The sequence below is a fragment of the Macaca nemestrina genome, chromosome 2, assembly GCF_043159975.1.
Source record: "Macaca nemestrina isolate mMacNem1 chromosome 2, mMacNem.hap1, whole genome shotgun sequence".
Classification (NCBI taxonomy): Eukaryota; Metazoa; Chordata; class Mammalia; order Primates; family Cercopithecidae; genus Macaca; species Macaca nemestrina.
In genome coordinates, this window is record NC_092126.1 from 141,307,863 (window position 1) to 141,332,928 (window position 25,066).

A 25,066-nucleotide genomic window follows, 5' to 3' on the forward strand; every position below is an offset into this window, starting at 1 on the left:
AGTAGCTGGGATTACAGGCGCTCACCACCATACCCAGCTAATATTTGTATTTTTAGTAAAGATGGGGTTTTGCCATGTCGGCCAGGCTGGTCTCAACTCCTGACCTCAGGTGATCCTCCTGCCTTAGCCTCCCAAAGCACTGGAATTACAGGTGTGAGCCATCATGCCTGGCCATGAGATAATTTTTAATGAATATAGTGGAATGATTCAAGAAGACATATTCAGTAAGCATTTAGAAATTTGGGACCTGGGATTCCAGAGAGGCTCAACTAGAAAAAGAGTTAAGAGTCAAATGCCTAGGGAAGATAGCTTCATTCACCAGAGTATACATGGCAACAACAAATTGTGAACCTCCTTTAGAAGTTTTACATCAAGAGGACCATGAAACAAAATGAATTTTCATTTATCTTTAAGTCCAAAGAGAACTTAATAACCATCATGTGTCTCATGATACTGTCCAAAATCCACAAATCCCCAAGAAATTATTCCTTCTTTTCATAGAGACATGTGTATTAAAGCTAACTAAAGAAGGCAAAAATGAAAACAAAATAACTATGAATAGAAAATGCTAGGTGTATCTATTCTGTTCATATCCTTCACCCACTTTTTGATGGGGTTGTTTTATTCTTGTAAATTTGTTTAGATTCCTTGTAGATTCTGGATATTAGCCCTTTCTCAGATAGATTATTAGCCCTTTGTCAGACAGATAGATTGCAAAAGTTTTTCTCCCATTCTGTAGGTTGCCTGTTCACCTTGATGATAGTTTCTTTGCTATGCAGAAACTCTTTACTGTAATTAGATCCCATTTGTCAATTTTGGCTTTTGTTGTCATTGCTTTTGGTGTTTTAGTCATGAAGTCTTTGCCCATGCCTATGTCCTGAATAGTATTTCTTAGGTTTTCTTCTATGATTTTTATGGTTTTAGGTCTTACATTTAAGTCTTTAATTCATCTTGAGTTAATTTTTGTGTAAGGTGTAAGGAAGGGGTCCAGATTCAGTTTTCTGCATATGGCTAGCCAGTTTTCTCAACACCATTTATTAAATAGGGAATCCTTTCCCCATTGGTTGTTTTGGTCAGGTTTGTCAAAGATCAGGTGCTTGTAGATGTGTGGCATTATTTCTGAGGCCTGTGTTCCATTCCATTGGTCTATATATCTGTTTTGTTACCAGTACCATGCTGTTTTGGTTACTGTAGCCTTGTAGTATACTTTGAAGTTAGGTAGCGTGATACCTCCAGCTTTGTTCTTTTTGCTTAGGATTGCCTTGGCTATACGGGCTGTTTTTTGGTTCCATATGAAATTTGAAGTAGTATTTTCTAATTCTGTGGAGAAAGTCAATGCTGGCTTGATGGGGATAGTATTGAATCTATAAATTACTTTGGGCACTATGGCCATTTTCATGATATTGATTCTTCATATCCATGAGCATGGAATGTTTTTCCTTTTGTTTGTGTCCTCTCTTATTTCTTTGAGCAGTGGTTTGTAGTTCTCCTTGAAGAGGTCTTTGCATCCCTTGTAAGTTATATTCCTAGATATTTTATTCTCTTTGTAGCAATTATGAATGGGAGTTAACTCATGATTTGGCTCTCTGTTTGTCTATTTTTGGTGTATAGGAATACTTGTGATTTTGCACGTTGATTTTGTATCCTGTGAATGTGCTGAAGTTGCTTATCAGCTTACGGAGATTTGGGGCTGAGATGATGAGGTTTCTAAATACACAATCATGTCATCTGCAAACAGAAAATTTGACTTCCTGTCTTCCTATTTGAATACCCTTTATTTCTTTCTCTTGCCTGATTGCCCTGGCCATAACTTCCAATACTATGTTGAATAGGAATGGTGAGAGAGGCATCCTTGTCTTGTGCCAGTTTTCAAAGGGAATGCTTCCAACTTTTGCCCATTCAGTATGATATTGGCTGTGGGTTTGTCATAAATAGCTCTTATTATTTTGAGATATGTTCCATCAATACCTAGTTTATTGAGAGTTTTTAACATGAAGAGGTTTTGAATTTTATTGAAGACCTTTTCTGCATCTATTGAGATAATCAGGTAGTTTTTGTCATTGATTCTGTTTATGTGGTGGATTACATTGATTGATTTGTGTATATTGAACCAGCCATGCATCCCAGGGATGAAGCCAACTTGACTGTGGTGGATAAGCTTTTTGATGTGCTGCTGGATTCCTTTTGCCAGTATTTTATTGAGGATTTTCACATTGATGTTCATTAGGGATATTGGCCTGAAATTTTCTTTTTTTATTGTGTCTCTGCCAGGTTTTGGTATCAGGATGATGTTGGCCTCATAAAATCAGTTAGGGAGGAGTCCTTCTTTTCCTGTTATTTGGAATAGTTTCAGAAGGAATGGTACCAGCTCCTCTTTGTACCTCTGGTAGAATTCGGCTGTAAATCTGTCTGGTCCTGGGCTTCTTTTGGTTGGTAGGCTATTAATTACTGCTTCAATTTCAAAACTTGTTATTGGTCTGTTCAGGGATTCAACTTCTTCCTGGTTTTGTCTTGGGACCATGTATGTGTCCAGGAATTTATCCATTTCTTCTCAATTTTCTAGTTTATTTCTGTAGGGGTGTTTATAGTATTCTCTGATATTAGTTTGTATTTCTGTGGGATCAGTGGTTACATCCCCTTTGTCATTTTTTTATTGTGTCTATTTGATTCTTCTCTCTTTTCTTCTTTATTATTCTGGCCAGTAGTCTATCTATTTGGTTAATCTTTTCAAAAAACCAGCTCCTGGATTCATTGATTTTTTGAAGGGTTTTTCATGTGTCTATTTTTTTCAGCTCTGCTCTGATCTTAGGTGTTTCTTGTATTCTGCTAGCTTTTGAATTTGTTTGCTCTTGCTTCTCTAGTTCTTTTAATTTTGATATTAGGTGAACAGACACTTCTCAAAAGGAGACATTTATGCGGCCAACAAACATATGAAAAAAAGCTCATCATCACTGGTCATTAGAGAAATGCAAATCAAAACCACAATGAGATACCATCTCACACCAGTTAGAATGGTGATCATTAAAAGGTCAGAAAACAACAGGTGCTGGAGAGGACGTGGAGAAATAGGAATGCTTTTACACTGTTGGGAGTGCGAACTAGTTCAACCATTGTGAAACATAGTGTGGTGATTCCTTAAGGATCTAGAACTAGAAATACCATTTGACCCAGCAACCCCATTACTGGGTATATACCCAAAGGATTATAAATCATTCTACTATAAAGACACATGCACACGTATGTTTATTGCAGCACTATTCACAATAGCAAAGAGTTAGAACTAACCTAAATGCCCATTAATGGTAGATTGGTTAAAGAAAATGTGGCACATATACACCATGAAATACTAGGTAGCCATAAAAAAGGATGAGTTTGTGTCCTTTGCAGGGACATGGATGAAGCTGGAAACCATCATTCAGCCAAATAACACAGGAACAGAACATCAAACACCACATGTTCTCACTCATAAGTGGGAGTTGAACAATGAGAACACATGGACACAGGGAGGGGAACATCATACATCAGGGCTTGTTGGGGGTGGGGAACTAGGGGAGGTATAGCAGTAGGAGAAATACCTAATGTAGATGACAGGTTGATGGGTGCAGCAAACCACCATGGCATGTGTATTCCTATGTAACAAACCTGCACGTTCTGCACATGTATCCCAGAACTTAAAGTATAGTAATTAAAAAAATGCTAGGTGTAAAGCAAGCAGAATCTGTTAGCTCCCTTTCATTTCAGAGGTCTGTGGAGCATGTTGTATAGGTTTGAGTTAATTCCTTCAGAACCAGAGAAAGGTATCACTTGATGGAAAACATTACTGATTGAGAAATAGTATTTTTTTTTTTGAGGTCTAATGCAGTATTTTCAGTAGAGAAGAATGTCAGCGGAAAAATCCAAAACGTTTTGTGGATGGCAGGAGAAGAAAAGTGGCTGTATATGTTTGTATATCATGTGTGTGCTTGAGTGTATGTAGGCCTACACATGCACACACAAATACACACAAGATTTTCTTATGTTTATCCACATGATAATGGATCAAGACAGTTTGTAATGGCCAAAGATGCACAAATTTATATGAACACCTAAATTATGTTAGGATGGGGGTGAGTGGAGTGATTTTCATCACCTTAATACTTTGTAATGATCGTGAAAGGATTTTTGAAAAAAAGGAAAAGCCCTAATAATTTTTGAAAATAATAATAGCAGAGGGAATCCCATGCAACATCAGTCTGTTAGGCATGTGAAGATTTTAAGTAATGCAGAAAAGTAAAAAAATACCTTCCCTAATGGTGATGTACAGAAGCATATTTGTCATCAATGCTTTTATAACTTTTCTCTCATCTCAATTTCTATTAGAGGATTATGCATAATGTCTTGTGTATTTAACAGGAATTCCTCGATTGCAATGGCTTTTTAAAGGTTTTTTCTTTAGTTATGGATAGAATCTTTCATTTTCAGCCTAAATATTGCTGTCATCTTAGAGAAACAGTAAAGTATCAGAGAAGAAATAAAATGGGATAAAATGGATATTCAGAATGTCTTGCTACCCAACCATTACTTAAAACCAGATACCTTCTCTTTCTTTTCATGAAAACAAAACTATTTGTCTTCGCTATCCACTCTGTTAAGGAAAATGACTTTCTCAATATGTAAAATGAAACATAAAACATACTTAAGGTAAACTAAATCTTAAGTGAGACCAGAGTAAAGGAACACCAAGCCTCACTTAAATGGGTTCATATATCTAGGCTGCAGTCTGTTAAAACTTATGATACTTTTACAAACATAACAAAACAAAAAACAAGAACATTCAGGTGTTTCAGTAGAAACCAATGGAAAAGTGTTTTAGGAATACTGTAGATGAGGGAAAATTCCAGAGAGATCACAGAACAACAACAACTTCAATTCTTTTGACTTTTAAAGAAAATGTTAAAGGATAAATTCTGGAAAATACAGATGTCACCAGAAACATTTGTCTGCCCTTGTAGATGAGGGAACATAGGTTTGGTACCTAAAGAGTACAAGACAAAATGCTGATCATGTTGTGGGGGAAACAAAATTTAAAAACATATGGACTCTACCTAACCTCAAAGAGCTTACATACTAATTAAGGAATTAATATGCAGTTAAAATTGGGATTTGACAAGTAGCCCTGGAACGGCACAGAAAAGGTGATTTAGTATTCAGAGAAGTGGTAACTTTGATCTGCGGACATCTAGAAAAGTTATCTCTTTGGAAGGTGAGCTGGGTGTCAAAGAGAGGACACTTTATTTTAAAAGGCAGGTATGGGGCGGAAGAAACTGTCAAAACAAAGCTATGCAGGCTGTATAATATGCAGCAAGCTGCTGGATGGAAAAACCAATTTGATGGAACATGGTTGGATGCCAGGGAAACTGGGGGATGTGTTCAAAAGAGTCAGTGAAATTTGACTGCGGATGGTCTATGAGGAAGGCAAAGTGCTACGACCATGGTAAAGTGTTGAGTAGGCATCCTGAGAGTTTCAGTCGGTCTCTGTCAGTCACTCACTGTGTGTACTTGGGGACTATTTGACCTCCTTGGCAAGTACACGTCTTACCTGGAAAACGACGGTGTTTAGTTGGAGACAAGCGTATCAACTCACGGTGATTCCGTACAGCAAAATTTTCTTCCAGGTTTGGGGTTGGTCACCAGGTTATTGATTAAACACCACACAAAGTAATTGGCTTGAGTTTAGGAACCATGTTTTGAAAAAACTGTTGTATCTTTAAAGAGAAGAATCATACTCAGCCTGGGGAGATACTCACATTATTTGAGAGACACAAGAACTGAAACCTCCCATGAGAATGGTGGGCTGGATTTCTATGTCCCAACTACCACTCATTCCGGGGCGTGTGCTATCTACAGCGTTGTATCTCTGTAGGTATGTTTTGATGTGCTTGTTTTTATTCTTTTTCACAGCACGTATAGTTGAATTCATTTAAGTTAATATGTAAGATGCATTTGGGCCTTTCATCTCAAGAACAAGAATATGGAAACCAAAGTTCTTTATTTTAAAACTCTAGTCAAAGGACTGCCTTGAAATAAGTATCAAAACTCCAATACCAACTTTGGCTTCTGAAAGGAGCCTAAAGGCATTTAACAGTGTGTCCTAAGGGATCAAATGTCAAATATGATGGTTACTAACACACAGGGAGAAAGGGACCAGAGCCAGAAACCAGTAGTAATATCTTCCAGTATTTTGGGGGGAGATGGAAGCTGAAAAGGATGAGGAAGAGAAAAGCATATGAAAACTGGGTTTCAAACTAATTTTGCTGAATTATGGAAAGAGAGGAAATATTTATTTCTGCTGCTATATCACCAAAAGTTACTATTAACTGAATGATTTCTTTTCATTTCACTATTTTCTATTAAACTAATGATCAAACAGATTGATTCTAGCCACTTAGAAAATGATGTTGAATATGTTTTGAACCAAACCAATAGATGAGTTAGTTTAGCTGTATGGATTAACAGCTGGAAAAACACAAAAGACTCATTTTTACCAGGAGTTAAAGCTATGCGTTTTCCATAACTACCAAACTGGAATAGAAAAGTTATCTCAATAATCAGTGTACTGTATATGAATTGATATCTTGTTTAAATTAATCTGTATCACATACCTTGTTCAGCTCTATTTCTATCTGGCCAAAATTTATCTTTATAATGAAGTACCTTAGGTATTTTAGGGTACCAGTATGTATTCAAGTGATCAAATAAAAATTCAGTTGTTTTCACTAATTTTAATAAATTATCTATCCAAATAAGGTATTTTAAGGTATTAGTTTCAGACTTCCTTTGGTAAATGTGTTTATATTTGTGAGTTTTGACTTGCTAGTTTTATAATATATATTAATTTTTAAACAGGATTTAGAGCAAAAAAATCCAAACATATTTTGCTTAGGTCACATTCATATTGCGCTTTACAAAGTACCACTGGTCAGCTCAGTGATACTTTCTCCAGTTTGTGGATCATTTAATCCTGCATTTGTACAGTAATTTTGAGTAACACATCAGTAGTGAGGCCAGCTGATTTTGTTACACCCAGAGAAGACTTTTAAACTAAAGCTTGAGAACAACAAAAAAAAAAGTTACTGAAAATTGAGGATCAGCAAAGTTTTCTTGTAAATGGGTAGGAAGTGTGTGTATATATACATATACACACACACACACACACATATATTTTATGGGCCATATGATTTTTGTCACACTACTTGTCTCTGCTATAGTATCACAAAAGCAGTCATAGGCAATGCCAAAATCAGCAAGCATTGATGTGTTCCAGTATTACTTACAAAAATAGATGTTAGATTTTTGGCCTTAGGGTCTGGGATTTGGCCTTTAGGCCATAATTTGTAAGGGATTTCGCCAAGCTCATAGTTTCCTAGTTATTGCTAAACATGACAGGAGCCCCAAATGAGGTCCCAAAATGAGTTCTGAAGAACAATTGTCCAATGGGATTTTCACAGATGAAAAAGTAAATCTGGGAAACACTGCACAGAATACCTCTCTTCTTATACACTGAAATTCAACGTCATCTTATTAAAGGCTGTAAGACATCTTACAATAAACTGATATGTCTGTGTTGGCTGACTCAGTTCCCCAAAACACGTGTGACCTTGAAATTCTTTTTGTCATATTAGATAATTTGAGTATCTGTGATTTAGAAACAAGTTTCCAAACTAATAATTTGGATATCTATATAGATTGTCATATGCATATCTTTATTGAAATATCTTCTTAAATCCCTGAGTCAACTTCGTGAGTCACTTATCCACAAAGGTAACCAGGAAAAATACTAACCACCTTCAATGGTTCTGGATAATTTTCTGATTAGTCCTTTCTTAGGTTCCAGCACATTATCTCCTGACAACCATTTGAGCTGTTGGCCTTACTCTGCTTTTTCCTTGGTAATTAAATCCATTATAGTTTAAATCAGTTCAACATATATTTACCAGGTACGGTATTTTCCAAGCACACTGATTAATGAATATGAGAGACTGTGTCTCTCCCTTTAAGGCACTGATAGTAACAAAGACATAAAGACAAAGGTTAGAATATTATGTGATAACTTCTCTAATAAGAGAAATTCTGGATGCTGTCAAAGCACTTATGAGAAGTACTAAACTGTTATTATGAAATCAGAGAAAGCTTTTAGCTGGAGTTCATCTAAGCTACAAATTTGAAGCTAATCACAGAAGGGGAGAGACAGAGGAACAGCAGGTACAAAGGTAAGGAGACAAGATTCCCTGATGTATCAAGCAAATGCATAGTACTACTCTAATATAGATTTATGCTGCAGAGATCAGTGAGAGTTGGATTAAGCAGGTCTTTACTGACTTTGTAAAAGTATGTAAGGTAGGTGGAAAGTTGGAGGTTTGGTCAGCGTTGTACTATGGTAGTATAGCTGTGGCTGGAGTGTGGAGAATGGCCTGGAGGGGCAGGCTGCTCAGAAGTGAAAATTTCTTAAACTGTTAGGAAGCTTTCCCAGGGAATCTGCCATGGGTAACCTATTACCCCAGGTTCATCCCTTAGATAGATTAGGTGCTCTCAAGACTCCTACCTTATGACAAGAAACCAAGAACTAGGTAATGTTTCTTTCCCTGAAACCATCTGTTTGCTAGTTTAAACATTAAACTGTCTTTCCATTTGAGAGTTATTGGGAAAATCATAAAGAGGGAATAATTTTAGAGTGTTTTTTAAAACTTCAAAGGAGGCTTTATTTTGTATTTATAACAAAACAAAAATTGGCACTAAGAGGCTAGCCTGAGTTTTATACCTGAAGGAAATGTGGAGGCAAACCTGGGCATTTTCCTTGACAACAGCATTTAACCAAGAAGAGCCTCACCTTAACATCTGTTTTAAGACAGCAGAACTGGTGGGCATACAAATATGCAAACGTTTAATTACACACCCTGTCTGTCCCTGTGAACCTGTATGGTTTACTTACAAATGCATGAGATACTTCAGGAAGTTATCCTCAATCAGAATGCAGCATAATGTTGTGTTTACTATATATGAAATATTCACACCTTATCTAGTCTAGCACACTGAGGCATTGAAAATGGTGAGAAGTAGGTTTTTTATAAACAAGTAGGTTTTTTATAAACCGTTTTCTTCCACAGAACAAATTATACTGTTAACAGCTTGGCTCTGGTAAATTTCTTATATGTGTGCATATATAAATTTATATATGTATACACATATAAATTTTATATATGTGTATATAAATACACATATACACACATACACACACAAACATACATAAAATCACATTATATATATGAGTGTGTGTATATGTATATAATACATATATTATTTGGAAATGTGATTTCTGTATTTTTCCTGTATTCTAACCATATGAGGAATGTCTACTCAACACTGCTTAGAAACACAACTCCTAAGGTCCAAACTTAAGGATGTACGTAGTTTAGTTAGTGGCTGTTGAGGTTGTTGGTGGAGGGTCAGATGTTGAAAAGAAATGGAACAAAGTTTTTTCTAAACTTGAAAATGCTGTCTTGAAATTTGCAGCTAAGATGTAGTAAGAGAGGGGCTGGTAGGCAAGAAAAGAAAAACTGTATGTAGGCATGGATCTTTAACAAATCATGAAATTGAATTTTCCTAAAGCAACTTAAACTATTTATGTTTTTTCTTTGTCCTTTGCCAGATCTCTGAAATAACCTCAGTCTCAAAATTCATGTTATCACTAATTAGGATTCTATCCTCAGATTTTTTTTTTTTTTTTTTTTTTTTTGCAGATGATTCAACTATTTCTTAGTTTCCACAGATAACTAAAATTACTGCAGTTTCTCCTACCAACAATAGGCCTAGACTGCTAATTCAAGGACGAAATTTGATGTCAGGAAAAGACACAAACAAAGCTAAAATGTAGTGTTAACAGTTACTCCCACTTTTATATTTTTATACATAGATCTCACATTGCATTGCAAGGAGCTTACACTAGTAGTAAATAAGAAATTTAGGGGAAACCTGCATGCTTCATTTTTAGCATACAAGAAGTACAAAATTCTGGCTTTATTTTTTTCTTCATTAATATGCATGGTAGGCCAGGCATGGTGGCTCACGCCTGTAATCCCAGCACTTTGGGAGGCTGAGGCAGGCAGATCACGAGGTCAGGAGATCGAGACCATCCTGGCTAACACGGTGAAACCCTATCTCTGCTAAAAATACAAAATAAATTTGCCAGGCGTGGTGGCGGGCACCTGTAGTCCCAGCTACTCGGGAGGCTGAGGCAGGAGAATGGCGTGAACCTGGGAGGTGGAGCTTGCAGTGAGCCGAGATTGCACCACTGCACTCCAGACTGGGTGACAGAGCAAGACTCCATCTCAAAAAAAAAAAAAAAAAAATGCACAGTAACCTTGGTTCTTTTCATACCTAAGTTTGAATATTCAGCAGTCTAATTTTAATTAAATCATAACAAAGTAACAACATTGACTATATTGATTGCGTCTTGGGAATTCAGAATTTATTTTTTCACATAGTTTTTCCTGTGACTAGCTTGTCTTCTGTGGGCAAACTTTTATGATCCTTGAACTTTTTCTGGAAATTCTGCAGCAAACTATAAATATAACATCTGCAATGGCATGCTGTATGTACATGTCTTTCAAGGAGGATAGCTCCACTGATATAAAAACAAAAAGATATTAAAAACTCCGATTTTCAAGCTAGGAAATTATTTATGCACAATTGGCTTTATTTTAAAATAATTATATACTTGCGGAAAATTTGCAAAAATGTCAGTGTTTCCATATGCCCTTCACTCTGATTTTACTAATGTTAATGTTGTACATAAGTATAGTATGATCACCAAAACCAGAAAACTGACATTGGTACAACACGTTAACTAAACAATAGACCTTATTAGGAGTTTACCAGTTTTTCCATAATGTCCAGGCTGCAATCTACAGTCTCGCATTATTTATAGCATTCATTTCTTCTTACACTTCTTGAGTCTGTGCCAGTTCCTGGGCCTTTGCCTGCCTTTTATGATCCTGGCATTTTTGAAAACTACTAGTTAATTTTGTTGTAGAATATTACTCAATTGTCTGATGTTTACTCTTTTTTTAAATTGAGGTCATGCATTGTTGGCAAGATACCACAGAAGAGTATTATGTCCCTCTCAGTGCACCTTATCAAAGGGCACACGAGGCCAGTATGTCTTATCACTAGTGTAATTTTGACTATTTGGTTAATATGGAGTCTACTGAGTTTTCCCACCATGATATTAGTATTTTCCCACATTAGCTTTAGACAAACACACATAAATTCTTAATTTCCTAAACATGATGTACTCACTATACTGTTTTATGCCTCAGTTTCCCTGCCTAAAAATTATTATACTGCAACCCTAATCCTCATCTCAGCCAGTGTAGTAAGAATTAATGTGCTATCCTTTGGAGATTCTTGGATAAAACTAACTGTATAACTGGAAATGATCACTCTATCTCATTTTAAAGAAGAACACAAATAGAATGGTTAAAAGTAGATCGGCAGCATGTACTCATTGCACACTCAGAACTACAGAGACATCTGTTATATATGTGACAGGCTAGGCCTGAAATCTGGTTCTCTCAGAACCAGTTAGTGTTTGCCCAGTTTGGCCTAAGCCTGATTAAACAAAGAACACATTTATCACTTGCTACCTAACAGGCTATTACACTAACTAGATGGATAACCACCCATTGATAAGGACAATAAATAACTTTTTAAAAACGGTCACATTCACAGTTTCTGCTGTTCATATAAAAGGGAAAAAAGTCCCTTGACATACAAAGGATTCTGGATCCATGTGCTGTAATTCTGTCATATTAGTTTGTATCTGATAATGAAGTACCCCACCATTGCAGAGAACGGCAAACTGCAAAGTGATTTACTGGCTTTCTACTCTCTTTTTATTTTTGAATGTCAGTGCTATCAGCCCTGACACAATACACTGGGAGGAAATTGGCCACTTACAGGTCTAGAGGTAAGTAGGTAGGGAAAGGTATACTAAAGAAATAAGTGGCTCACATAACCCTCCAAGCCCCCCACTTTCCTCTTTGACAAATAGAAATAATCATATACCTGCCTGCTCAAGTTATTGTAAGCATGTGGTAATCTGTCCAGAACCTTTGTATTGTAACTGAACCATAGTAAGTACTCAAGGAAAAAAAAAAAAAACCCAGCTTGTCATTTTTATCACTTTATCATCTTTCATAATTGAGACCCAAATTTGGGTGCAAAAGACAAGAAAATGGAGGTGAGACTCACATAGTTTGGTTTAATTTGCAGGAAGCTTCTGGAAAATGATTTTATACCAAATAAGGATTCAATAGCATTTGTCAAATGGTGTGGAAGTATCCCACCATCTACATGTAGTTCTGAACTAAAGCATAATGATACTGAGGTGTACTTTTGCTCTTCGAGAGTAAGTGTTCATAGGCAAATAAACCTAGAAAATGCAGAAGAATGCAAGCTCCATGATAGCAGGACTCAACTTTACCATGATACCCAGTGCTTACTGATAGTGTCTGACATATTGCATGTGTTCAACAAATATTTTCAGATGAATGTTCTAATCTAGTATTTAGCTATAAATATATATTGGCACAGGATCTTGAATACATATTTTATTTACCATTACATGAGATGGCAGATCCCATATTATAGCTTAGCTAAAACAGTAGGGGGGTTTCCTATCCCAACTTCCACTTACATTGTTGTTATTATTTTTTTTTAAGACAGGGTTTCACTCCCATCACCCAGGCTACAGTGCAGTGGTACAATCATGGCTCACTGCAGCCTTGATTTCCTGTGCTCAGGTGATTCTCCCACCTCAGCCTCCTGAGTAGCTGGGTCTACAGGAGTGCACCATCAAACCCAGCTAATTTTTTATATTTTTGGTAGAGATGCTGTTTCACCTTGTTGCTCAGGCTGGTCTCGAATTTCTGGGCTCAAGTAATCTGCCTGCCTTGACTTCCCAAAATTTTGGGATTACAAATGTGAACCATTGTGCCTGGCCAACTGCAATTATTTTAAGAGAATGACTTCTGACTTCCTTCTAAGTAAAACAACACTTATCTTAAGATTATGTTCTTTTTGCATTATGGTGGTAAACCATTTTACTTGCATTATCTCATATACATCTCTACAAACTTCTGAAGTAGTCTCAGTATCTCCGTTTTATGGATATAAAGTTGGAGGATCAGAAATAACTTGCCTAAAACAATACAAGTTCAAGACTTGAATGTAAGTCTGTCTACAAAGACCATTTGTGTTCTTGACTGATATTGTTGCATTTGTCCACTGTTGCAGCCCTCTTAGAGTATTATATTATTTTCCCCAGTAGAGTAAAATAATCTCTATGAGGGAAGACCCTATCTTATTCATTGCTATATCATACTGCATGTCAGTTACTAGATGTTCAGTCGGTAATTTGTAAGTAAAGGATAGAGTGCATAGTAGATTTTATTTAACCCCCTACTTTGGTATAGCCTATTATACCTTAAGTTTTTATGTTTGAAATCTTATTTCTGCTTCTGATTAAGCAGATATAGTCTCCCTTTTAGGCTACCAGTTATCTGATTTTCTGATTTGGCTGTCCAAGCAATTGGCAAACTGTGCATAATGATGAATATACTAGTAGGCTTACTTCCCCACTAAGTGTATCCAAGTAAAAGCCCTGAAAGTCACACGGTTCTTGCCACTTTAAATCTGACACCTAATATATTAGGTATGAGAGTGTTTTGTGCTTACCTTTAGCTCTTCTTTAGTTTAGGTGATTAAAAAATGCCTGTTGCTGTCTGTATGTGCAGCATGCTTCATTAACGGTGATTTATTTGGGAGGTTAGCAGAATTGGCACTCTGCAGCACACCAGCGTGCAGAAGGAAAACAAACGTGAGATGATTGCTAAGAAATCCTTCTTTCCTGCTCTGGTGATAGGAGCTTTGAGAGTTTGCAAAGTCTACTTCCCAGTACCCAGAAAGCATGGGTAAGAGTAGGGTTTCTGGGGATTGTAATTTCCCCCAAGTCCCTTGCTTCCACTTTCCTCCAGTGCTCAGTGGACATGGATTTCCCCCTTTGGCACAGTGTGCTCCCTGTATTTGTGGTCTCCCAGAACCACACTTACCCCTCTTGCTTTTTCCAGCAAGTTTGCCGACTCAAAGCCACACTCAACTTTTTCTAGCAGAATCCAATTATATGGATTTTCTCTCATATTCCTTTCAACAACCCCGTATCTTCACTGTCACTTTACCAAAGAGGAAAGTGAGGCTAACAGAGGTTAAATGACTTGCCCAAGAACAACAGCTAAATGGCAGCCCTGGGATTTAAACCTGGCTTGTGTGATTCTAAAGCCAATGACCTCATTGCCACAGGGAAGCAAAGGAATTTTTATTTTACTTGCAACCTGCATTGATTTTGTCATGTGTACTTGAAATGCCATGTCGAGAGGATTCTGGGGCTGCCCTTGGGCCAAGCAGCAAAGAATGCCATAATCAATTAGCATTGCTTTCCATAGGAGTGGGAAGGAGGAGTGGAGGTGCCGTGTATTTTCCTGTCTTGAACTATGATCTACTTTTGTTCTTGATTGTATTTTAATAAGAGTGTAATAACATGGGAATGGCATTCTAAAGGAAAGATGAAGTATCTGAGTGGCAATCTAAATGCAAGATGAAAATACCACATATTTTATATAAACTGCAATTGCCTGCTGTTCTAATAATAAGGCTACATATACCTATTTGGGAGAAAATTCAGCGGAGTGTTTAAATATCCATACTCTTAAGTCAAACTTTTAGGGTTCATTTATTTTAAATAATCTCAACTTTTATTTTAAATTCAAGGGGTACTTGTGTGGGTTTGTTACATAAGTATATTGTGTGATGCTGAAATTAGGGGTATAAATGACCCTATCACCCAAATAGTGAGCATAGTACCCAATAAGCAGTTTTCAGCCCTTTCCCCCTCCTTCTCTCCTGTTCTATTAGTCCTCAGTGCCTATTGTTCCCATCTCTATGTCCCTGGATATGCAATATTTAGCTCCTACTTGTGAGATCATGCAGTATTTATTTCCTGTTCCTGCATTAATTTGCTTAGTATAATGGCCTCCAGCTGCATCCATCTTGCTGCAAAGAACATAATTTCATTCATTGTTATTGTTGCGTAGTATTCCATGGTGTGTATGTACCACATTTTCTTTAATCCACCATCGATGGGCACCTAGGTTGATTCTATGACCATGAATAGCGCTGTGACAAACGTACAAGTGCATGTGTCTTTTCTGGTGGAACTATTTCTTTTCTTTTTTTTCCTTTTCTTGTTTTTGAGACAGGTTCTTGCACTGTAACCCATGCTGGAGTGCGGTGGCACGATCTTGGCTCACTGCAGCCTCCAAATCCTGAGCTCAAACAATCCTCCCACCTCAGCCTCGCAAGTAACTGGGACTACAGGCAGGAGCCACCGTGCCTGGCTAACTTTTAAAATGTTTTGTAGAGATGATATCCCTGTGTTGCCCGGGCTGGTCTCAAAGTCCTGGACTGAAACATTCCTCCTGCCTCAGCTTCCCAAAGTGCTGGGATTATAGGTGTAAGCCACTGTGCCCAGCCCAATTTATTTTTCTCTGCGTATATACCCAGTAATGAGATTTCTGGGTCAAATGGTAGTTCTGTTTTAAGTTCTTTAAGACATCTCCAAACTGCTTTCCATAGTCGCTGAACTAATTTACATTCCCATCAATAGGTTATAAGCATTCTAAAGGTTCATTTTGGGAGTGATAGAAATATTCTACATCATGATGGTGATGGTGGTTCTATGACTGTATAAGTTTTTGAAATCTCATCAAACTATAAAGAAAAAGAATGCGTGTCAGTGTATAAAATATACAATAAACTTAGGAGGGAAAATCAGAGGAAGTTCTATCTATTACTTATTAACTCCAACTTAGTTAACCTATAAAATGAAAATAATATTGTAGTCTACCTTCAAGGTTGTTTTAAAGATTATATAAGTTAATACATAATACAGAGACTGCTATGTAGTAAATGCTCTGTAAATGATATCTATTATTTATCATTTTGCCAGTTGTTTTGTATTCTACCATTACATTACCTCCAACATTGTTTACCAGTTTAATCTCATACACTTTTATGTTGCTGATTGACTAGATTGTACTGTACACTCTCACAAATACATAAGCTTCATATGTATGGAAAATTGTGAAAAAAAATCATAGCTTTGAATACGTGGCTCTTCTGTTTTTAACCAAACAATGTTAGAAGACTAGAACCATTCATGTCTGTTTTTCAACTGAATTGTTCAAGTGTTAAATATCTATATGTCCAAATAAATAATACGTATTAAAACGGATGGACTATGAGGTGTGTCTGAAAATATTGAAAGTATTAGCTATGATAGAATGTTTAGGGTGAACTTGTGGTATATACTTTGAAACCTGTTATTAAAGAGGAAATTATTAACTCAGAAAAAAACAAGTACTATAAAAAAAATAAAAGCAGTATATTCTGCAGCTCAGCTAACAACCAAATATGTGCTATAACTAAGTTTAGACAACAGTAAAACAAGGTATATTTGTGTTTTTGTAGGCCTGTCTGTCATTGGGAGTGATTAAGAAAGTTGAATATCATCATTCGTAAAATAACTTAATACATAAGACAAAATCAAGAAATAGTAGTATAAGTGTGTTATTTTTCTCAAATTATCATTATTGAACTACTTACCAGAAAGGCAGTTTGTTGCCCCTGGACAATATTTCCCTCAGGGGATTAACAGCTAGTATTTAAGCTTTGTTCAAGCATTCCGTTAATACAAGTAAATATTAAATAAAACTTACAAAATTACAATTAGTGATTACTTAGTGAATGCTGTGGATAGTGAATATGGACTTGTGGCTTGGGATTAAATTTTCAGTAACAGTGTAATACATCGAATTTAAAAGCAATATATCTAAAACAACTTTAATGAATGGGAAGACGATATAATACGAAAAATTGTTACAAGCCTCAAATGTCTCTGGGGATGACAAAGGTGTAGTCACTACTTCATTTAACTAATTAAGTATCTTTGGCATATATAACCATCTTCTTATAGAATAATGTAATTCACAGTTTCAAGAATCCTTAAAAACAATCTGGCACAGTCCCCTCTTCTATTCATTAAGAAACTTGTCCAGCAAGCAAATAACAGAACTGAGCCTGGAACCCAGTTATTCTGAATTTTATCCCAGTGATTTTTTGCAATATCACTGTGATTATTGAGATTACTTCCGTTTTTTGAAGAGGGTCTTCTCAATAGTAACATAGAAAGGTCCAACATCAAAGTAGAATAAGGTTTTCTATAAGGGGAAAGTATATTTTGAGAAATCCGTAGTGGCCATATACTTTAAGAAATTTCAATGGAAGACTTTTCCAAAATAATCTGTGTAACTGTGGACTCTCAGGCTATGGAAGAGATCCTTCAGTAAGTGAAATAGTGATACATTAGCTACCTGGCTTTTATTTCAGAGGATTTCTGCCTAATGTAATCACTATATTTATGGTTAGAATAACCATAAGTGGAAAGTCTTTTCAAATGGGGAGCAACTGTGTACCTTAGCTGACCCTACTTCCGCAGAAGGTAGCTAACATCTCTTGTGGACCTACCATGTGATCTTACATTCACTTCTCCTTTAATCCTTATAACATAGCTGGGAGTCAGGCATCATCTTCTATAAAATTACATCCTTGGAAATTAGAATATGAAAGGCTATGAAACTTGTCCAAGGTTAAATATCTAGAAAACAATAGAGCCGGTATTTAAATCTATGTCTTCATACTTCAAATACTGAACTCATTTCTAAAGCTAATGAACTCTTCTTAAAGTATTGTGTCTTTTAAAGTGTGATGTAACATCCTGATGGTGACTCCCTTCTCTAACTTGGCTTTTCATGTTGTCCTTCTGCAGAGGTGAAGCCAGGTGCCAGTAAACCAAGGTGCAGAATCTGTAATATTCATAATGTAAAGGATAGCACAGGTTTCAGAGCTGAGACTTTGTCAGGTAGCTATGTTTCACTAGTGTTAACTCAGAAGTCTTTTGTGATAGCATAACTGTGAATAAGTATAGAATTTTTTTTTCTTTTTTTTTTGAGACAGAGTCTCGCTCTGTTGCCCAGGCTGGAGCGCAGTGGCACAATCTTGGTTCACCACAACCTCCTCCTCCTGGGTTCAAGCCATTCTTCTACCTCAGACTCCTGAGTAGCTGGGACTACAGGCACATGCCATCACACCCAGCTAATTTTTTATATTTTTACCAGAGGTGGTGGGGTTTCACCGTGTTAGCCAGGATGGTCTTGATCTCATGACCTCATGATCCACCCACCTCAGCCTCCCAAAGTGCTAGGATTACAGGCATGAGCCACCGTGCCCGGCCTCAAGTCCAGAATCTTTACTATACGTTCAAAGATGATTGGAGACCAGGCTCGTGATTTACCTTCCAGCCTCTTTCCCCCTCAGCCTGTAACTCCCAAACTCAGGCTGTGCTGTGCTGTCTTTAACAAGGATAGCTATCACATTTCAACTTTGTGCCAGTACCCAAGCTCAGTGCTTTTCATGCATTCTCACTAATCCTCACCATAGATTTGGCATATACATATGGCTCATCCTGCAGCTTTCATATATATATATATATATATATGAATATGGCTGCTATTTTATAGATGGACCACACAGCTGGAGAATGTGAAGTCTAGGAATAGAGCACAAGTTAGATTCGGCAGACTACGCTTTTCATTATCTTGCACTGCTATAACTTGAAGGTTCTCACAGCTTCTTGCCAGTTTGTTTTCCCTGTTACTTGGCTCAGAATGGCCTTCCTCCCTCTTATTTATCCTTTAATAATCAGTTCAAACTGGTAGCCCCTTTGAGGAGCTTTCTTGAAACTCCTGCCCTACCCTACCTCCCAGCTCAGTTCAATGATAATCTTTTGCTTCCTTAGCATCTTGTTCTTAATAGACTTACTACACACGTTGCACCAAATTATAATTACTGGCTTATTAGCACCTCTCGCCAAGTAAACTGTGAGCTCTTTGAGGACAAGACCCATGCCTCCCTAACCTCTGCATACCCAACTAGCACTGTCTCTGCCACATGGTAAACACAATTACTTTTTTGTGTGAGCTGAATTAGTACTGTTTGGATACCAGCAACATTTTAATTCAGCAGAGTGTCCAGAATAGACAAATACATGACCAGGCCCTGCATATAGATTCTTGGAAACCAGGACTCTTAAGCGAAAACTGATTCATGCTTTTGTTTTCAGCACTTTGTGCTGAGGTCTTCGGTATGACTGTTAGTATGAAAATTGTTTGAAGGGTTGAGGGAAGTTTTGTTCTGTGCAAGAATGTGGGAAAAAAAAATACCTTGTACGATTCTTAGTTATTCATCTCCTCCTGGCTCAGTGAGAGAAAGCAACCAAGTCCTGTTTTATTGTGTGGCTTCCTTCTTAGGATTTACGAGTCTCACTCTTGGGCAGGATCTCAAAATGAGTGCTGACTACACTACCTTTGCTACAGCCACCGTTGGATAAGCCAGAGAGAGCTCAAAGCTGCAGGGGAGATCTGTTGCCACCATAACTCTTGGCTCATCCTGCAGCTTTCTTTCTGGCTCTGACAGAAAAATTGAAATTATGAAACTTTGTATCCTGCACCACAGTCCCACATGAGATTCATGAATCTTCAGCTCCCTTCAGAAAACCTGATGCTTTGGTTACCACTACCCACTGACAAATTACTGTCCATGACCCCATTATTTCTGATTAGCGAAGGTGAACCTTACCTACCTGAATGTAAATAAATGCCAATAGGATTCTTGAAATTCTTCATCCTTAAAAACCTACAGCCCTTAATAGAACATGCACTGTAAATAGTATCATATCATGAACTAAATCTTTATCATGTAATTGGATACATTTCCTAAGCTAATTTTAATTGCTTCAAGAAACCGCTTAACATTGTAGATCAATCCCGAGGTCCGAGATGACATTTCTCTCACAAAATTAATTATTAATACCCTGATCATTTGCTTAAGACATTAATAGTTTTCATTGATCAGCGCATCCTATTTATCTAAAATGGCCTAATCACCATGCATGTCAGAAGAGTATCTGAACATATCCAATTAGAGATACTGCCGGCTTTCTGCCACATCAGCAGAGCAGAAGTTAAGAGTCCCTTTTGTCTTCACAATATATTAAGTCCAGCTTTATCAGAAACTAAGCTATTTAAGGGCACAAAAGAAAAGCAAGTTCTCTAATGATGGTTGTTCATTTTCTGTTAGCTCCCTGGTAAACATACAGGCTTTGCAGTGATCACATGGTTTAAATTAACTCTAAGAACCCATTATTAAGTAGCTTGTATTGGCCCATGTTTTCATGTAAGCCTGTGTTTGTTCACAGTGTTTTTCTTATAAGTGGGAGTAAGATGAGAAACTCCAGGTTACTTTCAGCTTGAAAATACTGGGGATCCCACACTGATGTATCAAAACATCACATTGTATACCATAACTATATACAATTATTATTTGTCAATTTAAAAATAATATAAATGTAATATATTTTTTAAATGAAAGCTAAAATAACAAATTGAGACCACAGTAATATCTGGCAATGTAGGGTGCTGTAGAGTTTTCAAAGAAGTTTCATTTACTTAACCAGGCGGTTTCCCTTTAAACAAGATTCAGAGAGAAGCCGGATGGGGTGGTCTACCCAGGACCACATAATGAGTTCCTGCCAGAGTTGTAAATAGAATGCAGGTCTCCTGGTTCCCTAGATTTCTGGTTTATTTGATTAACTGATGAGTTGGTAGCACCCTGCTCATCTTTCAGATCCCAAGGGAAGCTCACTTCCTTTATGAAGATTCCCAAACAAAAAGTTTCCTCCTTCCTTGATAACGGGATATCATATTGCAATTATATGAAATTGTGGGTAACAGCCCCTACTGGATAAAGAGACTGTAGAGAATAGAGATGGTGTCTTGTTCCTCTTGATGTGCCCAGTGCTTCTCCTTGCATCTGGCAAGCAGGAGATGCTTCATATATACATTCACACATGGCAGACTGGCAGGATGGGTGGGAGAAGGGGTGAGTAGAAGAGAGGAACCACAGTTGAGAGTTCTGTTTTACTAACTTCATGTTGCAATCCTTCAGCACCAGAGGGAAATTTGACTTTACTTGAATCATGCAATGTTATTTTTTTTTTTTTCTCTTGAGACAGGGTCTCCCTCTGTTGCCCAGGCTGGAATGCAGTGGAGTGATTATGGCTCATTGCAGCCTTGAACTCCTGGGTTGAAGCAATCCTCCTGTCTTAGCTTCCCGAGTAGCAGGGACTATAGGCATGCATCACCATGCCAGACTGATTTTTAAAAATTTTCTGTAAAAGTGCGAGTCTCGCTGTGTTGCCCAGGCTGTCTTGAACTCCTGGCCTCAAGTGATCCTCCCATCTTGGCCTTCCAAAATTCTGGGATTACAGGTGTGAACTACTGCACCTGGCCTTAAAAAGTATTTTAAACTAATTTTCAATACTTAAAACTTAGGAGATTTTCAAAATACAGTAATATTTTCAACTTTTCTTTGAAAAGTTGTAGATGCCCCTGCAACCCTGAATCTGTTACCCATCTGCTTGAGCTGAGGGGCACCTGTTCCCTTAAGCAAGGACATGCCTCCATTCCCCAGAATAACAGTGTCTGCCCACAGCTTCACTCAGTTACTTAAATTTGTAGCTTTTGGTAAAGGTAATGAGTAGCCTCTCTTTACTGCAGAATTCTCCTAATTCAGTATTCTTGGCTAACAGAAGTATTCGTGTTCCTAATCATGTTCTGGATATATCCAAATGAACCTAGTAGGCTGCTACTGATAGCTGGTTGGATTTCTCTCATTAGGCACTGGAGCTGCATATTTCTGTGGCATGTTAGAAGTGAAACATGGGGAAAAGGGGGAAAAAATGTTTGAATTAATGGGGTAGTCACAATTTTCCCACACGATATAACGCCATTGGAAAAACTGGAAATTTCTACCTGCCAGTGTTAAGCCTATCTTGTTCTGTGGCAGTTCTGTATTTGCATGTTTTTTTTTTACTAATTGGAAAATAAATAAGAACAGGGTCTGGACACAGAGGGACCTTGCAAAGCATAGTGCATTCCCCTGCCTTCAGGTTGGTTCATGCCTAATCAGAAACTGTTCTTGTCTTCACTCAGAAGCCGCAGGGACTCCTCAGCTCCAATTCCTACCCAATTATTATTTGCAAGAAAAGAATAGGAGACTTATTTGCTTCGTATTCATAATTTAACATGTTCCTTTCTTCTCCTCCAATGGTACTTTCCCACAAGTGAGTTTTATTGATATTCGAGTAAAGATAAACTCACAGAGACCACAAAGAGAAATATTCCCAAATCTCATTGTAATGTCTCTTCTTTCCCACAGATTAAAGGTTATACAAAACTTAAAAGAAGCAGCGATTCTATTCACTTGTTATTGGACTTGAAACTCCCTTTGACCTTGGAAACTGAAGATGAGGTTACCATGGGAACTGCTGATACTGCAATCATTCATGTTGTGCCTTGCAGGTAGAGTGTCATTTTAAAACTTTTTAATTTAGAAATGCCACTGTATTTCACACTAATTCAAAAGTGGGCCTTCACTTTAGATGGCAATGATGAAATCACAAGAGTGTATGCTACTATGACTAGCATTTGCTGATACTGTTGAATATACCTTCCTGATGGTCTTTTAGTGACTGTTTTCATGGTGTTGTATCCAGAGATACACACTGATGTTTCACCTGTCTATCTGGTCGTTTTAGAGTCGTTTGAGCCATTATTTAGTTTGAAAGTCGTTATTTTTGCTCATCCCAGTGCCCAATTGCACAGAGATATTGGGCAATAAAACCGATAATATAGTCTGGAGTATTGCCTACTTTCATTTCAGTGGCTGGACATGTATCTGGATAGCTCTTTCAGTGTCTTTGTTGATATCACTCCATCTTCTGATACTGACTCTCTTTTTCATTTCAATGTACTACAGTTTAGTAGGAACTAGAAAGCAAAACATAGGAGGATTTTACCATATACTCATAGCCACCTACTATAAAAGGGATTTGAAGAGTTCAAATATGGCTGGGCACGGTGGCTCACGCCATTAATCCCAGCACATTGGGAGGCTGAGGTGGGTGGATCACCCAAGGTCAGGAGTTCAAGACCAGCCTGAGCAACAGTTCGAGACCAGCCTGAGTAGCACGGTGAAACCTCATCTCTACTAAAAATACAAAATTAGCTGGTGCAGTGGCACATGCCTGTAATTCCAGCTACTTGGGGAGCTGAGGCAAGAGAATTGTTTTGAACCCACAAGGCAGAGGTTACAGTGAGCCGAGATCACGCCATAGGCACACTCCAGCCTGGGCAACAGAGTAAGGCTCGGTCTCAAAAAACAAAACAAAAAAAGACAATAAAAGAAAGAAAGAAAACTTCACACATACTATGTATTGCTTTCTTCATTTTCTGGAAGATGTGAGTCTAACAGTTGACATACATAATTCAAGTGCTGATGCATCAGAAGTCCAGCATGCGCCGGGAATTGGTTTCCAGCTTGGGCTGCTGTGTATCATTCCAGGCCCCTTTGAAATGAGTCTGCTTGACTTGTTTTGTTATTCAGAGTGTCAAGTCCAAGAGGGACACCTGAATATATTTGCATTTTTACAACATGAAGCAAAAATGACTTTTGGATCAGCATTACTTTGATTTATGCATTCACTCAAATAACATTACTGAGTGAGTACCTTGTAACAAGCCAACCCTGTACTGGGATCTGGGAATATAATCCTGATCAAAACAGACATGCTACTGCTTTCTTAGAGCTGTATTAACTGAGTCCTGTAACTTCTGACAACTTGTTATAGTAGATTATTTGCAATTGTTATAAAATCAAAAATAATAATGGTAGTACTAACATGTATGGATCACTTATTCTATGCTAGGCACTATGCTAAGCACTTGGTGTCCTTTATCTCATTTCTTTCTCCTACGACCCTTAAGAAGTAAGCGTTTATCATTTATTTTACTGTATTAACTATGAATATTAATATTATTACTGAACCATCAAGAAGTTAAGAAACTCACCCAAATTCACAAAGCCAGTAAGTGGTGAAGCTGAGATTTAAACTCAAGCAGACTATAGTCTTGCCTGTTCATAGTGTACGGTCTTTTAGTTGTCTTGCGGATTTGGCAAGTTTATGGTTGCAGATTTAGTTTTGAGATTTTTGTTTTCATTCTTCCTATGTTTTTCTAAATGTAAACCGTCATTTACGTATACATCTTTGAATAGTCTACCTTTGTGTTTCAAACTTATTGCCTTAGTTGAGTTCACATCTTCCCCACTGCATGATTGTGAACATCTTGGCATCCCTCTTAGTGATATTATTTATCTCCCTCATCTGGTCAGAACCTTCATTTTCCTCCCAGCAGTATGCCCAGGCTCTAATACCTCAGTTGTTTTTCTCTGGGACCTTGACCCTCCTAAGGGATTTGACTGACACTCTCGAGTTTTAACTTCTCGTAATGACTCTGGTATAAATGTACTCTTTAAGCCATAAAGCAGTGAATTGATTTCTCGTATTTGGCTACAGCAAAATGTTTATTTAACCTAATGTGCTAAGTAAATATTAAGATATGAAAGGGTTGAAAATCAAGGAAGCCACTATTCTCTTCAGTATTGTTTTGAAAAACTTGGGGGAATTCTCACCTAAGGTGTGTGTGTAACTGTATCTTTTTTATTCACTTAGCTTTTTATAGAGAATCAGTGTATTGATTGTTTTTGTGAGACTTTTTTGTGACCTGTTTTACATTGCATTAATATTCCCTTACCATATGCCTTCTTCAGTGTAGGTAAAGTCAAGCTTTAATTAATGTTTTTGTTTTCTTGCTATTTGTCTTGATTTCATTAATTTACATAGCACTCCACTCTCTGAATTTTGATTGTTTAAACTGCTTTAGGCAAGGCATGGTGGCTC

The 25,066-nt window shown here is 37.3% G+C and overlaps 1 protein-coding gene across 13 annotated transcripts in view; it reads left to right on the forward strand.

The window, feature by feature from the left end:
- LOC105477607 (contactin 4) overlaps positions 1-25,066 on the forward strand; it is a 1,037,214-nt gene that overhangs the window by 519,492 nt on the left and 492,656 nt on the right. For all 13 annotated transcript variants that reach the window (XM_071092102.1, XM_071092103.1, XM_071092099.1 and 10 more), the window contains one exon: positions 22,486-22,628. In XM_071092102.1, coding sequence (XP_070948203.1) covers positions 22,574-22,628 — 55 coding nt within the window. In that variant the 5' untranslated portion in view covers positions 22,486-22,573. The remainder of the gene's footprint in view (positions 1-22,485; positions 22,629-25,066) is intronic.